This window comes from Pseudorca crassidens, chromosome 2, assembly GCF_039906515.1.
Source record: "Pseudorca crassidens isolate mPseCra1 chromosome 2, mPseCra1.hap1, whole genome shotgun sequence".
NCBI lineage: Eukaryota > Metazoa > Chordata > Mammalia > Artiodactyla > Delphinidae > Pseudorca > Pseudorca crassidens.
The window spans coordinates 114,342,138-114,359,662 of NC_090297.1; the positions used below are offsets into that span (position 1 = coordinate 114,342,138).

Sequence of the window (17,525 nt, forward strand, 5' to 3'; positions counted from 1 at the left end):
ATTATTAGAGTATAATTGCTTTCCAATGCTGTGTTAGTTTCTGCTGTACAATAAAGTGATTCAGCTATATGTATACCTATATCCCCTCCCTCTTGGACTTCCTTCCCCCACATCCCACTCTTCTAGCTCACCACAGAGCACCGAGCCGAGCTCCCTGTGCTATACAGCAGGTTCCCACTAGCTATCTATTTTACACATGGTAGTGTATTTATGTCAAACCTAATCTCCTAATTCATCCCACCCTCCCCTTCCCCCTCTGTGTCCACATGTCCGTTCTCTACGTCTGTGTCTCTATTCCTGCCCTGCAAATAGGTTCATCTGTACCATTTTTCTAGATTCCACATATATGCGTTAATATACGATCTTCGTTTTTCTCTTTCTGACTTACTTCACTCCGTGGAAGCAACCTAAATATCCATCAAAAGATGGCTGGATAAAGAAGATGTGGTACATATATATATATAAAGGAGTATTACTCAGCCATAAATAGGAACAAAATTGGGTCATTTGTTTTTTTCCTTAATTCTATAAAAATTCTACTGACTCTTAACAATAATAGGAGATAAAAGTAAATCAAAACAAAGATTCTTTTTATCACATTAAAAGTTTGGAGAAAATTCAGGGACATACAGGACAAAAAGAAGACCTGCCATGCCCATATTTTGCTGTTCTGAGAGTAATAACATTCACTCTAATGGGGAAGTATGAAAAATGGACAGATTGAGAAGAAAATGTGTGCTGTGCTGGTCTTCTCTGTATGATTCCATTTTATAGACTAAAATATTGGGGTTTCCCAGAATATCAAATATCTCCATTTTCAAATGTAAGAATTTAAACACATTTCAAGCTCAAGAAACACTGTTTGTAGTTTATTTTGGATCTTATGTATCTACTGCACCCAAGCATTTATTTACAGTGTAATTAGCTGCCTATATTTAGATGACAGTACAATTCTCAGAAATATAGAAACCCAATTGAGTCAGGAACATTTTACTTCATATTGTTCTATCAAAAAGAACTTTAAAAAACGTTTTTTTAAAGGAAATACTTTATTCTATAATCAGAAAAAACACAAAATAATAAGGATAGGTAGAACTCAACAAACGAAAAATAGAGACCTTGTTTAATACCCCTCAGCAGTGACTAGTTGCATATAAAATAAACCCATGGCCTCCTCTCCTCCAATTTTGTTAATGCCTTTATCTACCAAGCCCAAGAATTTTTTCAGGTCCTGCAATAAATGTAAAACACACACACACACACACACACACACACACACACACACACGACTATCTTTCCACCCTCTGTACTCGCCTGTCTCCTTCATCCCCCAATACTTCCCACAACATCAAGATTCTCTGACCCAGGAATAGCTGCTTATCACTTGCCAAAGTAGGAACTGATGAAGCCAACATAATCATAGCCAGCAGGCTGGCTTCGGCCCCGTGGGTCCATGTATTGCTGCATATGTGAGGCACAGAATGACACTTGTTCTGGGGTTAGGGCCTGAAACATTAAAAAAAAAAAAAAAAGAAATACAGTAATAAGGATTAAAAATAGCTGGCTATTTGGGGCTTCTAATATGCCCTAAACTCAGGAAGTGGAGAGACTTTGGAAGAAGAAGCCAGTCCTGGTCCTATCACGTGCTTTTCTTATAGAAAGAAATCTATAATTTCTAATGAATAAGACCAACTCATCTCTTCAACTTAGTTCTTATCCAAAGAGTCCCATCTCACTCTGACTGCACTATTTACACCATTCTCTAAATTTGGCTTATTAAATAAACAGGATAAATAAATAGCATTAAAAACCAAGTAGCATGTTTGGGATTGACACTGATAGTCGTTAGAGGTTGACTGTAGGTTTTTGAGTTGTGTCAAGACAACATGAGTGATCAAAGCAAATGATATCCAGTGCATAACACTATCTGAGAAAAAGTTGGGGAGGGGAATGTGGTTGCCTATGGTAAGTAGGCAGCCAAGCCTGAGATGAGCAAAATGTTGATTATGATGAGAGTGTAATGAGAGTGGATGCAAACTGGAATCTGACCTGCTTCATGTCCTCTTTGGTAATATAGGCCTTGCCCTCTGCCAGGGCTTGGAAAGCATCCTCTAGTTCATCGCTGGACTTGATGTTCTCTGACTCCTTGACGATCAGGAAGTCGGTATAGTCGGTTTGTGAGATATAGCCCTTTCTGTTGGGAGAAATAGATCAGGAATTGTCCCCTCTCAAGACAAAGAGGAAGGCAGATCCGTTTCTCATCCTACTCAGTGTCTCAGAGACAGAGAGAAGCTGGATTCTCCAAGTGTCTGTCCCATCTCAGCTCTCTGAGACTATGGGGCTATGATCTCTATTTGACCCACATCCTCATGCCCTTACAGCCAAATAAACAGTTTCCTAAGTTCTAGTCTCTGTTTCCACATGGGTCAGTCAGCCTGACTCTCTAGGTAGAATTTGGGGATTTTCCACTAGCACCAGTCTCTACGTATCTCAAGCTCTTCAAGTTGAGTTGAAGACCTCTATTTCTGATCTTCTTTGGTCCTTGGTATAAGAAAGAATTGGTCTCTAATAATAACGTAATCCCTCTATGACTCTGTCCCACCCTCACAAGCACACAACAACCGCATCCGCAGGAGCTGGCCTTTGAATAATCCATGTCTCGTTAAGATCTTACACAAGGGAAGGAATTATTCTCTCAAGTTCCTTTCTCAGAACCAGCTGAAATTCCTAGATCAAACATAAACCAGGAATTGAACAAATTGCAGAGCTGGTGCCTGAGTTGGAGTTAGTGCCATGAACTTCTGAGATAATCCTAAAAGGGCACCAAAAGCTGCTCAATTCATTTATGGTAGTCTGTATATTCCTACTCTCAAGATGAATTAATTTCATATTTTATGGATTTTACTTTCTGTGCTTGCCCCCCCCCCCCCACCAAGCCTCATTCTCTGCTATGGTCTGGCCCTTGGTTTTCCTCCTACCTCCCTGGATCAACAGCATCCAGGAATTTCTCAAACTTGGGCTCAGGTTCACCTTCCTCCACCATGGGCAAGTAGTAATTGAGCCCTCTCAGGCAGGACCGGAAATCTTTGTGACTTAAGCGACCTGTCAAATTCTCATCAAAGTGCCTAAAGAATAAAAACATTTTATCAAGTTTAATAGGAATCAGATTAAAAAAGAAAAGAATAGTTATTTTTGTGCTAGTTGGGGCTTTAGTAACATTCCATAAGTTTATCAGTTGAGTGGAGAGCTTGCCTGTGTTCCACACTTTTTTTTAAAACCTAATGGATGGAGGGAAATGAATAAAATGTTGAACATAAAGTAAAAGTATTTCCTAAAATCAAGGAATCCCATAGACATACTAAAAGCCAAGACTTGAAGCTAAATAACATATCTACATCTTCATTTAAGATCCTACTAAATCACACTGAAGGAAAAAATAATAGTTCCTTGGAAATTCATTCTGATTGTCTGGAAAACAAAGAACCAATCAACTATGAAGTTATACTCACCTGAAGGCTGTTTCAAACTCCTGTAGTGTCTCCTCACTCAGACCAGTGATGTCTCTGAAAGGAAAAACAAAAATTAACCCATGAAATAAACAGAGAAATATAAAAAGACATGCCATAAAAATAAGAGAGGAATTTTAGTGACTATTATGCTAGTCAAGTGATCTAGTTCAGGGGTTGGCAAACTATGATCCATGGGCCAAATCCAGTCAGTCACTCACTTTTGTATAGTCAATGAACTGAGAATGGTTTTTACATGATTACAAATAATCAAAAGAAGAAGTCTGTTTCCTTAAACATTAAAAATGGTGAGAAACTCAAATTTCAGTGTCCATAAATAAAATTTTACTGGAACATGTCCATGCTCATTCATTTATGAATTATCAATAGATGTTTTCTCTTCACAGCAGCAGGGTTGAGTAGTTAAACCAGAGGCTATATGTCTCACAAATTGTATGATACTTATTATCAAGATCTTTATAGAAAAAGTTTGCCAATCTCTGATCCAGATAACTAATGCTGCCAAAAAAGCTATGGAGAACAAAGGTTGCTCTGATATAATTAATTTATTTAGAAAAAAAATGAAAATTTTCTTTTCTGCTCTATACTTTGAATATTTATTTCATTCTAGACATTTCGGTGGGAATTTTACAAAAGGGAATGCTTTCTGAAGAGGTCATAGATGGTGAATAGACTCAGAGAAATGGATGGTGAGTAGACACAGGGGTTTGGGAGCACTGTGTCCCAGTTTATAATAGCCTCCTATAAAAAGAGAAATAGTCATTCTGTGGGTCAGTAAAGAGAGAGAATATCGGTTCTGGGGATAGTGAGTGTACTATCGCTGAAGCAACTCCTGTATACAGTACCCCAAACTTTAGTTCTTGGAGCTAAGTTTCTAATACCTAACACCACCCACACCCTTGCCCAACCCTGGCCATGGGTTCTCAATACCTGGCTTGGATCTGTTCTTCCAGACTGTGCTGCCTTCTCATCCCAAGCTGGTAGAGCTGGTCCCACTGCTGAGCCAGCCCAATGGTGCTGTATTTAATGTCCAGGACCAGAGCCTCTTCTAAGTTTTCCCCCAGGTCCTCAATCTTGGTCAGCTTACGCTTCATTGCCTGGATCTCCTTCTGCTTCCTCTGGAAAAAGACAAAGAAGAGAGGCAGTCACCCAGGGTACCAGATCCAAACCTAGGGATGATACAGAAGGTAAGAAGCTGATAAGTTTAGACTTCCCTTCATTTCTCCTTTTCAATTATCTTCAGGAAATTTCCTGTCCTCTGTAAACAATGAACTACTCAGGAAAACCACCTCACTTATATTTGTATTCCTCATTTATAAAGTGGTAGAAAGGTTAAATGACATGACTTCTATCATTCTGGTAATCTGTAATAGATAAATCTAAGTGTCAACAGTTATATACTGCAGATAAAGAAGGGTAGGATTTCCAGGATCCATGCTCCCAGTGATTTGCATCATGAATTATTTGCACTATTGATTGTGGTTGAGCTCTGAGGTCCACTTAAACTTCCCAGTGTTCACACATCAGTCTCCTTCATTGGCTTGGACAGACTTCCACAAGACTCTTCTGTCATTCAGGCATATTATATGCCAAACATCTACATTTAGGTCATGTTTTCTGAACAGGGGAATGTCTTTTCCTAAAGAGGGGAGGAGTGAATTGGTTGTGATGAGGGGGTTAGTTGTGAAAACATATTAGATATTACAATGGTTTGTGGCCCTCCAAAAATCAATCCTGTCTGACAACATCTTTTTAGCATAAAGTTCTCTCATTAGGGATAAATTAGATTTAATTAGTTAAATTTTTATTCTGGTGGTGGGGGGAAAGAAAATAAGTTTAAGGTTAAAAACACTGTTCTAGCCAACTGCTTTTTTTTTGACCATTTTATTTTATTTTTTTAAACATCTTTATTAGAGTATAATTGCTTTACAATGGTGTGTCAGTTTCTGCATTGTAACAAAGTGAATCAGTTATACATTTACATATGTCCCCATATCTTTTCCCTCTTGCATTTCCTTCCCTCCCACTCTCCCTATCCCACCCCTCTAGGTGGTCACAAAGCACTGAGCTGATGTCCCTGTGCTATGCAACTGCTTCCCACTAGCTACCTATTTTACATTTGGTAGTGTATATATGTCCATGCCACTCTCTCACTTTGTACCAGCTTACCCTTCGCCCTCCCCATATCCTCAAGTCCATTCTCTAGTAGGTCTGCATCTTTATTCCCGTCTTGCCCCTAGGTTCTTCTGACCATTTTCTTTTTCTTTTTTTTTTTTTAGATTCCATATATATGTGTTAGCACATGGTATTTGTTTTTCTCTTTCTGACTTACTTCACTCTGTATGACAGACTCTAGGTCCATCCACCTCACTACCTAAACTCAGTTTCATTCCTCTTTATGGCTGAGTAATATTCCATTGTATATATGTGCCACATCTTCTATATCCATTCGTCTGTTGATGGACACTTAGGTTGCTTCCATGTCCTGGCTATTGTAAATAGAGCTGCAATGAACATTTTGGTACATGACTCTTTGAATTATGGTTTTCTCAGGGTATATGCCCAGTAGTGGGATTGCTGGGTCATATGGTAGTTCTATTTTTAGTTTTTTAAAGAACCTCCATACTGTTTTCCATAGTGGCTGTATCAATTTACATGCCCACCAACAGTGCAAGAGGGTGCCCTTTTCTCCACACCCTCTCCAGCATTTATTGTTTCTAGATTTTTTGATGATGGCCATTCTGACTGGTGTGAGATGATAACTCATTGTAGTTTTGATTTGCATTTCTCTAATGATTAATGATGTTGAGCATTCTTTCATGTGTTTGTTGTCAATCTGTATATCTTCTTTGGAGAAATGTCTATTTAGGTCTTCTGCCCATTTTTGGATTGGGTTGTTTGTTTTTTTGATATTGAGCTGCATGAGTTGCTTGTATGTTTTGGAGATTAATCCTTTGTCAGTTGCTTCATTTGCAAATATTTCCCCCCATTCTGAGAGTTGTCTTTTCGTCTTGTTTATGGTTTCCTTTGCTGTGCAAAAGCTTTGAAGTTTCATTAGGTCCCATTTGTTTATTTTTGTTTTTATTTCCATTTCTCTAGGAGGTGTAGCCCACTGCTTCACTCAATTATTAAGAGATCATCTAGATTCAACTTTATTTTCTTACCACATCAAATAATAACAGAAATTTGTCAATGTTACAAGTTGTATGCCAGGAGCTTTTGCATTTGTTCCCTTACTTAATCATTAGAGTAAGTCTATAATGTAGCTATTATTGACTCCATTGTATAGATACAGAAATTGAAGTTGAGATTTAAGCAAACTGACATCCATGTCCATGAAGTGGTGGCCAAAGGTTAGAATGCAAATTGTTGGCAGGGTTGACACCAGAGACTTAGGCTTTTGACTTTTGGGCCAGGGGACTTACCTAAAAGAATCACCAGTTTCCTTTGAGTAGTTTTTCTTGCACTCTTTGTAATTCCAGCAATGTTTAGAGCTAATGAATGAACATTACTTACTTTATTTGCTTCCAGCTGGGATTCTAGAGTTCCTGTTTCTTTCAGCAAAGATCTAGTTAAGAACCAGAGGAATACATTACTTATAATATCAGAGGTCAGTATTTTACACAAACAGACCAACTCAAAACCCCTACACTTCTATAGTTCTTCCAAGTTATATAGCTTTTCTGAAATGAATTTTCACAATGCCAAATTTTCACAAGACCAAACCCTCTCTGTTTATTGGCAACAAATGAAAAGGGAAGTAAGGCTCTCCCAGTTCTTCTCTGCCTACGAGAAAGCTTCCATACTTCCCTCCTAGTTATTATTCTCAAATATACCCTTAACCTAATGTAGGCAAGACTTCACCTAGTGGGGTGTAGGGCCAGAATGATATACACTTTGCTTCTCTTTCTTACCCCACATTTTACTTAGGGACCATCAGATTGCAATGGGATGAAGAAGCTTTAGTACTAAGGCCTCCTTAACTAATTCTTTCAGAATGATACAACAAAACAAACATGATAACATAAAATACTGACCCATCCAGAAAGTAATCCCTGGATATGGAGGTCCAGATCAGGAATCAGAAGAGAGAAAAGTGAAATCACATGTTAACATGGTTTACTTAAATGATCTTCTTTCTTCAGATTTATGATACATTCTAAATTCTTTGTACCTAGAAAGTATGAACCTGTTCCAGCCACTGTCCCCAAAATGTCCCCCACACTGAGAAGCTCAGAGCCTTCTGTGCATCTCTTTACTTTAGGATGAAGGGCTCAGGTGTCAGGTGATATGCTCAGTGTTGGGCACCTGCTGCCAGGGGAGGAGGGACCAAAACCAGAGGCAGAGGAGGGTGAGCTGTATATCCTCTGCCTTCCGTCAGATGTTTTATTTAGCCATGATACAGAATTTCTTTTTGTTCATTTTCTGACTTATCCTTGTCAATGGGTTTGTAGGAACAGTAGCATGGATTGCCTAAAACAACACTTTAACTCCATAATGCTGACCCACCTGCTGAATATAGTCTACCACCTTTGACCATTTACTCATTTATTATACCCTCTAAGTCTCCTCTTTTCCAAGCCATTTGCCCCAGAAGATGTGACAAATGTTATTTTCATGTATAGAACATTTTGCATTTAATAAAAGCAATTAGCATATATTATCTCTCTTGATTCTCTTCACTGTTTTAGTAGTCAAGCAACATAATAATTTCCTATGAAGTATTCACAGTGTACTCTGCTCTGGTTGTGCCAATAAATACATATGTGACCTTGATCAAGTCAATTTATCTACTGAACTTCTTTCCACATTTGGAAACAGTGGTAATAGGATCAGCTCTGTACAATTTTCAAGGTTGCTCTGAAAGTTGAGATAAAGGATCATAGAAATACTTTGTAAAGTACAAAGGGGAAGGCAAACATAAGGGACTGTTACTATTTTTGGACTGTAATTATAGGCGAGAGGGAAAAAAAGTATCAAGGAGAGAATACAGAATGGGCAACGAGATGAAATTCTCATTTCTCAATTTTGCAATGATTGATTTAGAGTACATTCGATTCCAAATACAAAGCACAGACAGGATATGGTGATTTTAGGACAGCATAAATACTGTAAGAGTTCCCCTTCCTTCCCTCAGTTATGTATTTCATCCCTATAGTAAATGGAAAGTATAGTATAGGGATCATGAATTTGGGGGTATAACAGCACACCTGGTCTGCACGATCCAATCAAGGAAGGCACTGGCATTCTGTTCAAATTCTTGGCACATCTCAAAGTTCTTGACCTGTCTTGACTCTTCCTTTTCCAGCTCCTGCTCCCTTTCCTAAAACCCCAAATCACAGATAGTAATGTGCATATTGCAGGCCTTTCTTTGAATAAAATAACTGTTTCTGAGTCTCACCTGCACATCTTCCCTCTTCCAAATCTCACCTATCTTCCAATACTATTGCCTGTGTGCTTACTTTTCTTCCAGTCCATCTCTTCTCATCTCAGAAATGTGAAAGAAGCTTATGCAACTTCCCATAAGTACTTACAGGTGTTACCAAGCCCAGTAACAAATAAACTAGTAACAAAGGCAAATCTTTCTTCAACTCAAATTTTTTCCAGTTGAAATTTCATTTAAATGAACATAAACGTAGCTTTAAAGGAAAAGATAATGAGTTGCCAAATGAAATTGGTGATTTTATAGTGAAATTTTTCTTCGTAAACTTTTAAAATACTTTCCATAGCTTCAGTAATGAGCATTACTATATACAGACAAAAATTAAACACAAACACATTAAAAAGGCACTTTTGGAGATGTGTATAAAATAGAGAATGCCTTGGAGTATATATACTGTAAAGATATATACAAGCCTCATGAACTTCTCATAACCTATTTTTAGAGCCATCTCCTGGAGCTTGTGCTTGCTTCCTTGAATCACCACTCAACACCCAGATGCTTGAGACTCTAACCTATAGGGCATAGGGCTATGCCTGTTGTGAACATATTTCCAAATTTTTTCTTAGATTGTCTCAGTGCATGACTGCTGTCCCAATATAATTATTAATAGTGTTCCTTTCTTTCTCAAAAGTCCCCAAACTTGGATATTATATCAAGTGATCATGCTCACTATAGCCAAAGGAACTCTCTGCTCTGCCCCAAGCTACCTTGACGACGTCAGATAGGTGATTCCAGATCCTTTCTAGCACCTCCACTGTTAACCACGTATAGGGACTAGAGGACACATTTAAGGCTTTAATCTGCTGGTCTAGCTCTAGCAAATAGTTGAAGTCTCCTTGGGCCCTTGTCAAGGAGGCCAAGAAGTCCTCATGGTCCTTCTTCAGCTGCTGAATTGCATTCAGTGAGATACAGCGCACAGGCTCTGACAGGTCCTCCTCAGCATTCTCACACCAGTTGTTGAAAGCTGAAGCCTTGTGTGCAAATTCCATGAATAGATCCTCGGCCTAGAGAGGAAAAAAAAAGACACCTCCATCTTTTCTGATAAAGCTCGTCAGCAGAAAACAAGACTGAGGATAAAAAAAATGACGGTCTTCAAATATTTTCAGGGCCAACACTCTAAGAGGGCAGAACTAAAACCAATGGAGACCATGTGATCAGATGGATGGACATGTAAATTCAAGGTACAAGCTCTGATCCTAGCATTTTCTCTTCTTCTTCCAACATTTACAAATGAAGTTGGATGACTTCTAGGATTATATTAGCTATAAGATTCCAAAAGTGGCAAGGGTAGATTGCAATGATAAGATTTCATGATTTCTTGTTCTGATGTCTGTGTTCCAAGTCTACTTGGCACATAGTAAACATGCACAAATAAGTGTTAAATGAATGAATGGATAATTGATTGAATAAAAAGTATCAATTTGTGGGATAGGCATTTCTTCTTTCTCTCCTCTGATCTTCTGCAGACCACACTTCCTTGATGTCTGTTTGCATATACTGAGTACTCATCCTACCTTCCTTCTAAACCTTGTTCAAGGCTCATCTCATGTCTGAATCCCCTGCTTAAACCCATTTCCTACCCTCTAATCTGTATCCTTATCCATGCAATACTCTTTGGAGTTATTCATATGCTCTGAATGACTTTGAATTTCTAAATGAGAGAAATAGCATGGATTTTCCCAAACAGTAGGTAATAGAAAAGTTTTAGATACAAAATACATCACATAGGGACTTCCCTGTTGGCTCAGTGGTTAAGAACCTCCCTGTCAATGCAGGGGACACAGGTTTGAGCCCTGGTCCGGGAAGATCCCACATGCTGCAGAGCAACTAAGCCTGTGCGCCCCAGATACTGAGCCTGCACTCTAGAGCCTGTGAGCCACAACTACTGAAGCCCATGAACCTAGAGCCCATGCTCCACAACAAGAGAAGGCACCGCAATGAGAAGCCCGTGCACCACAACAAAGAGTAGCCCCCACTCGCCGCAACTAGAGAAAGCCCGTGCACAGCAATGAAGACCCAATGCAGCCAAAAGTAAATAAATAAATAAATTTATAACAAAAATTGAAATAAAATACATCATATATTTTGGGTCAGCAGATTGTACTTTCAAAGAGAGTTATGTTATACAGATATGAAAATAAGTTTTCATCTCCAAACATAGGGGTTAAAGAGGAGAAAATTGACCCAAATGGAAGGAGATTGCAAAGGTATTACACCATTACACCTTCTCTGTATTCATTTCAGCAATCTATACACTAAAATAGACCAAACACAGAGAAAACTAATATTGCCTCTACCCAAGAAGGACATGAAAACCTATAAATAATGTCATATTGTTTTCATAATATTATGTATCAACTGAATATTTTACAAAGATTTTAAAATCATAAAATAAAATAAAACTCTTTGCAGATTGAAAATTGAGTAAAATAGAATTAGAATGTGAAGTATCTTCTTATGTAGAATGTGTGTATGTACATGTGTGTGTGTGTGTGTGTATATATAGATATGGATATGCAGTTTTCCATTAATTGCTTTAACTTTTCACTTAAGATTAATTTCTGTAGGTTCCATGTCCTTCAATAGAGTAGAAATTAATTAAGGATCTGATTTTGTATTTGTGTGTTTTCTGATTCCTGTAACTCCCTACCTTAACTTGTTGCCAGGTACAATACTTCTTATGGTCTAGAAATACTAAGTAATTTCACTGACCATCTTGACTTCCTTTTACTATTAATATTTTTATCATCAACATCCAATACCTTAGCAGCCACCACTAGAAAAAACATTTTAAAACTTATATCCATATAGAACATGGTGGTTTATATTGCATTTTCAGATCTATCATCTCTTTTAATAGTAATAACATAGAAATAGCTATGATGGTGATATTACCTTATTTTATAAATAGAGAAATCAAGGTTCAGAAATGTTAAGTGACACATGCAAGGTCCCCTAGCTAGGAAAGATGAGAACACAAGTTATACTTGTCTAATATTCCTTTTATTTGAGTTAGCAAAAAAGACAAGGACAACCTTGACTCCTACATGCCAGTATTAGTTCTTCCATACAGTAAGATCTTCTATCCCTTGTCTCACCTACCTGTTTCCATTATATGTACCTGGCTTCCATCATAAGTCAGATGGATAACTGATAAATCAGTCAAAAAAATACTCCCTATCAATCTAAAAAAATGAATTACTTCTTGCTCATAAGAATGTCTTCCTGATTCTTTGCAATGTACTCACTTAAATGTCTATAGTATTCAAACACAGTTTCCAGTATCTATTTCTGGATTTCATGGCTAAGGTACAGATAATTGAGGCCTGATGGTGGTTCACCATTTTTTTTTTTTTTTACCTTCTGTAGGGGCAGCTGTTTTTTCAGCAATTCCTGTCTGTGGGCTTCAGAAGCTTCCAGCAGCTGTTCCCAGAGCCTCAGCAGGGCAGCATGGCGCTCCTTAATGGCTTCAGTCTGGCTGTGCTCAGCAGCCACCAGTTGGTCCTTCAGGTCAGTTATCTCAGACAGTCTTTCTTGCTGGAAGCTCTGCAGACTGGCATGCAGTGTGTCCTGAGAAAGACCCATAGAGAAGCTGTGAACAGAAAAATAATGCAGATTCCAAGGGGTCATTCATACCTGGGTTCCACCAGATTGGACCTATACAAGAGTTTAGAGTGATGCCCAAGGAAAATGAAATAGGACTTAGAGACGTTTGTAAACATTTGGGATTGGAATTATAGTTAAATTCCAGTGTTTTAAATTGGATTTTAGATTAGGTACAAAATTAATATTAAGGGAGTATTGGAGCATGATGTGATAGTCCAAATCAAAACTAAATTCTTCTTAAGGCTCATATTCTAAGACTCTTTTATATCACTTATTAGATTTTGCAGTCTAATTAGCACTAGACATTGTGGGAGTATGCAAACTAACAAAAGACCTTATACAGGTGCCAGTTATACAAATGATTGTGTGTGTGTGCATGTGTGTATGCAAATGATATCAGAATCACAAAATTCAGGATGTTCCACTTCCAGCTTTAACAGGGTGGTATGTATTTGACCAATTCTCCCTTTGAGAACAACTTTTAATGCTGGATAAAAGTACAAAAAATCAGCTGTTTGAAAGGGATCAGAATGTAACTCAGGTAGCTATAACTTGAGGGATCAAAATTCCAGGGAGAAGGAAATAGTAGCAAACTAAGAGTAATACTCTCTGTCACTTTCCCCTTTGAAGTATAAGCTGTACAGGGTGAGGTAGTGGAGGAAGCAGATGTTCAGATCTTTTGATCATCTCATGGAACTAAAGGGACAAAAATTGGAGTTCTGGGAAACTGGGGCATCCACGATTTAAGAAAATCATGAAAAGGGAGCTGCAGAAAAGGAGGCTCAATAATCTCCCTGTATGTCCCCATCAGGGTATTTATAGATTTCTAAACACAAGTCCTAGAAGTCAAGCAGAAAACAGTAGCTAAGAATGTAGAATCTAAAATCTAAAGAATCTAAAATCTAAGAATTTTCTGCAGTCACACAGTGCTGTGATCAGGACACATCAAGTAGGAGCAGACTTAGTGAAAGAGGTTTAGTTGAAACCTCTAAAGTCCCTAGGTTTAAGAGCAAACTGAAAAAGGCTAGTCCTCAGGAAAACTGAAATCACATCTTGAATCATTACTGAAAAAAGTGGGGTTGGATAGGGGATAGGGGAGGGGAGGTGTTAAATTATAGCTTTAAATAAAACTCATGAATTAATTACTTTAAATGTAAATGGATTTACTACTCCATTAAATTCATCAATAGATAATAAATCAAACTCATCTATATTATATTTATAAAAGATGCATCTAAGACATACAGACACTCTGCACTTCTATGTTCATTGCAACATTATTCTCAGTAACCAAGATACAGAAGCAAACTAAGTGCCTGTCAACAGAACAATAGATAAAGAAGGTATGTGATATACACATATGGAATATTATTCAGTCAGGAGGAAGAAGGAAATCTTGCTGTGTGCAACAACTTGGATGAAACTTGAGGGCATTATGCTAAGTGAAATAAGTGTCAGAGAGAAAGACAAATACTGTATAATGTTACTTACATGTGGAATCTAAAAAAGCCAAACTTAGAGAAACAGCCAAACTTAGAGTACATTGGTGGTTGCCAGGGGCTGGGAGGTGAAGGAAATGGGGAGAAATTGGTCAAAGGGAACAAACTTCCATTTATAAGATTAACAAGTGCTGGAGAGCTAATGCACAGCATGGTGATTATAGCTAATATTTCTGTATTATGTACTTTAAAGTTGTTAAGAGAGTAGATCTTAAATGTTCTCACCTTAAGAAAGAAATGGTAATTATGTCACAGGATGAAGGTGTTAGCTAATGCTACAGTGGTAACCATTTTACAATTTATAAATGTACCAAATCAACAACAAAAGCAAAAAATATAAAGGCATAGAAATATTTTTTAAAGGGTTGGAAATAGATATACATTGCAAATAGTAAACAAAAGAAAATTGGTATCGTATACTAATATATGAAAAAAAATTTAAGAAGTGTTAAAAAAAGTGTTATTGGAGAGAAAGAGAAACTTTTCATAATTAAAAGAATCAATTCATCAAGATTATTTCATAATTCTAAATGTCAACACAACTTTTAACCTAGCTTTAAAATATATAAAATAAAATATTTAAATAACATAAGTAACAAAATCTGATAGGTAATATAAATTATTGCAAAATACACATTCTTTTCAATTGTACAAAGACTATTCACCAAAAGAGTGAATAAATTTTTTTTTAAATTTAAAAAAATCAAGTAATATGAAATGAAGTTAAAAAATAATAAAGATATAAAAAGATATTAATGGAATATAGTACAAAGATACAACAGAGAAAAATTATATAGCCAAAAATTTGTTCTCTAATAAAAATGAACACCTATTGGCAAGACTGATGAGGGAGAGAAAACTAGCAAATTATCTCTATCACGAAGGAAAGGGGAACAATATTACAGGTCCTACAGACAATAAAACCACAAATTTAGGAATGAAATAATCCTGTGTGAAGCTTCTGTGTGATATGGGTCTTGGACTTCACGGGCATCTATCAACAAGGCAACCCTGCTCTCACCTGCTTTGCCAGGAGAGTGAGGAAGGCAGCGAGGTCTGCACCATTGCCATTGGTCTTCAGGCTTGTTTCTTTCTCAGCTGAAGAGCAAAGATAATTAATAAGAAGGGAAATAGAGTTGGTCTTGTACCAGCTGTGGTAAGGAGAAAAGGAATATTTACTATAGGCCACAAGAGAGCCTCCTGACTCTCAAAACAGATGATTCATTAGAATATGGGGGGTGTAGGGTCCAGTGAATTGTTTTTCTAGACTTATGCAGGATAAAACTGACTGAAACAGAGCTGGAGCCAAGAGGACTTTTGAATGTTTCATAAGGAAAACTGCAGACTAGAGATAAATTATAAGTAAATCAAACACACAGTTTATTGCCTAGAATGTTTTGCCATGGCCCTATCTTGCTGAATATCACATGTGAAATCACCAGTTTCCAAAAAAAGATGTTCTCTGGAATTATAGTACTTAGTTATCCCCTCAGCATGTGTCTCTGTGTGTTTGTGTGTGTGGGGGGCATGTGTGTGTTTGCACGTGTGTGAATGTAATTGTAATTGTGTCCAGGCGAGATAGGAGTGAGTAATGAAGGGAGCATCTTTCTTCCCATGGTAAGCAACAGAGCCCCAGGATCCATTCTATAAATGGAATTATTGGCGTTTCTCAAACCTAAGACCCTGGCCCTCACACGTCATACCTATCCAGGCCTCAACCACATCAGCCTTCCAGTTGAACTGCTGAAAGTCATAATCATCTTCCAGCTGTAACTTCCAAGCAGCCATTGCCTTGGCCAGAGAAGGGGTCTTTTCTTTTAGAGCCTCTATCTTGGTAGAAATCTTCTCTTTATGCTGACTTTCCTCCTGTAACACCAAGGTCGAAAGGAGGAGAGACAGATATACTGATGAGTGTCCAGGGCCAGAAATGTGAATTCTTTAGTATTATTAAAAAGCTCTCATCTCTCCCATTCCAAATATATAGCTACTCTCTTCTAGATCTAGTGAAATTATTCTATTATTCACCTATAATAGAATAATATCTATTCCACCCAGATGATTATTTCTACCCCAGCATTTGGACAATCTTCTCATGTTTGTCCATATAAGTGTGATCTTCTTAGTTGGCATAAGCATCTCGAATGTACAGAGTCATCTCTGTTTAGCATTCTTTTGTATTCTTTAGGATTCAGCATTTAGATCACTGAGCCTCTGTTAAAACAGGCAGTTAAACAAAACAATCGTTCTCAAATTACAAAGAGGTTTCAGTGGGGTCCTCATCTCTAGAGGCATGCAAAGAAATTTCTTCACATTCTTAAAATACTCTATGACCAAAGCAAGTCACGTATAATATATTTTTAAAGTCCGTATTCTGCAGAGGATAAGAGTAAGAGTGTCAACAAATGATTTTTTTAAAAATCTAAAAAGTGTACCTATAAGAACTTGAAAAACAAAACTTCCAGAAAACAGAAATTGAATAAAAAATTATTTACTGAAAAATAACAAAAAGCCAGCTTAGAAGAGATTATCAGTGGTCTATGTTTGATTTTAGCACTGCTCATGATTCTATATTTGGGCCAATCCCTTTTTGAAAATCCTGTTTTGACCCGGAACCCCTAGCGCAGTTCACCTTGCTCAGGATGTCTTCTCCTTGAGCACACACATTTTGCACTCGGATCTCATGGACTGCGAAGTCATTCTCCAAAGCTTCGAGTTTCTTTAGCAAGCTCTGTGTAAATGAGTCAGTGAGAATCAAAACTTCCAAGACTAGACAATCTATCCCACTTACATTCTGATTCCTTTTGATGCCATTCACCAGGGATGATTCAACTCAATTGGCAGACTAGATGAGTGTCCCCTTACTCCTGCATAGCTCCACTAAATTCCTCTCCCCAAACTCTTCACTTGCCAGAAAGACAATCTTACCAGAAAAAGAGCCAAAGGAATACAAGTGACATTGTTTCTAACTTACCATGTGACCTTAGACTTTTCTGGATTTGGGAATGAGTGTTGATCAAGGTAGTACATAAGGATTTCCCCACATGGAAATTTACGTAATTCTAGGAAACATTCCATCTAGTGGAAAAATATTAAGTATCAAGAACATCGTATACTAAGAACTGACCTGAAAGTTTTCTTCTTCCACCAGAAGAAAGATTCTAATTTTACAGATGAAAATGTTGACTACTTAAGAAAAGATTCAAAGAGAAGAAAATTGATCCATTCAGCCTGTTACTCACCTGAGTAGCAGCCAAAGTGTCTCCAGAATCCCCTTGGGTAACCATAGCTTCCTTTTCACTGATCCAAGCTTCCTCCTCCTCAGCATTCGCCATGAATTCCAAGTATTCTAGGGACTCTCCCAACCGAATCCCTCTGTAAGAGGAAAGCAAACCCCAATAGATAAGAAAAAACTAGTAAGCAGTGGGAATGTAGCAGAGTGGAACTATCTTG

General features: G+C 37.6%; 1 protein-coding gene across 5 annotated transcripts in view; it reads right to left on the minus strand.

Annotated features, from left to right (window-relative positions):
• Positions 1–1,157: 1,157 nt before the first annotated feature.
• The window catches only part of SPTA1 (spectrin alpha, erythrocytic 1), a 66,156-nt gene continuing 49,788 nt past the window's right edge, over positions 1,158–17,525 (minus strand). Inside the window, exons 38-51 of one of the 5 annotated variants that reach the window (XM_067713956.1) lie at positions 17,315–17,447; positions 16,706–16,803; positions 15,779–15,951; positions 15,097–15,173; positions 12,331–12,540; positions 9,678–9,974; positions 8,738–8,850; positions 7,565–7,582; positions 7,044–7,095; positions 4,458–4,645; positions 3,510–3,563; positions 2,979–3,125; positions 2,050–2,194; positions 1,158–1,506 (exon numbers count right to left, since the gene is read on the minus strand). In XM_067713956.1, the coding sequence (XP_067570057.1) occupies positions 1,381–1,506; positions 2,050–2,194; positions 2,979–3,125; positions 3,510–3,563; positions 4,458–4,645; positions 7,044–7,095; positions 7,565–7,582; positions 8,738–8,850; positions 9,678–9,974; positions 12,331–12,540; positions 15,097–15,173; positions 15,779–15,951; positions 16,706–16,803; positions 17,315–17,447 (1,831 nt within the window). In that variant the 3' untranslated portion in view covers positions 1,158–1,380. Of the gene's footprint in view, positions 1,507–2,049; positions 2,195–2,978; positions 3,126–3,509; positions 3,564–4,457; positions 4,646–7,043; positions 7,096–7,564; positions 7,611–8,737; positions 8,851–9,677; positions 9,975–12,330; positions 12,541–15,096; positions 15,174–15,778; positions 15,952–16,695; positions 16,804–17,314; positions 17,448–17,525 lie in introns of all 5 variants that reach the window. The other 4 variants (XM_067713945.1, XM_067713977.1, XM_067713972.1 and 1 more) reach the window with 4 other exon arrangements.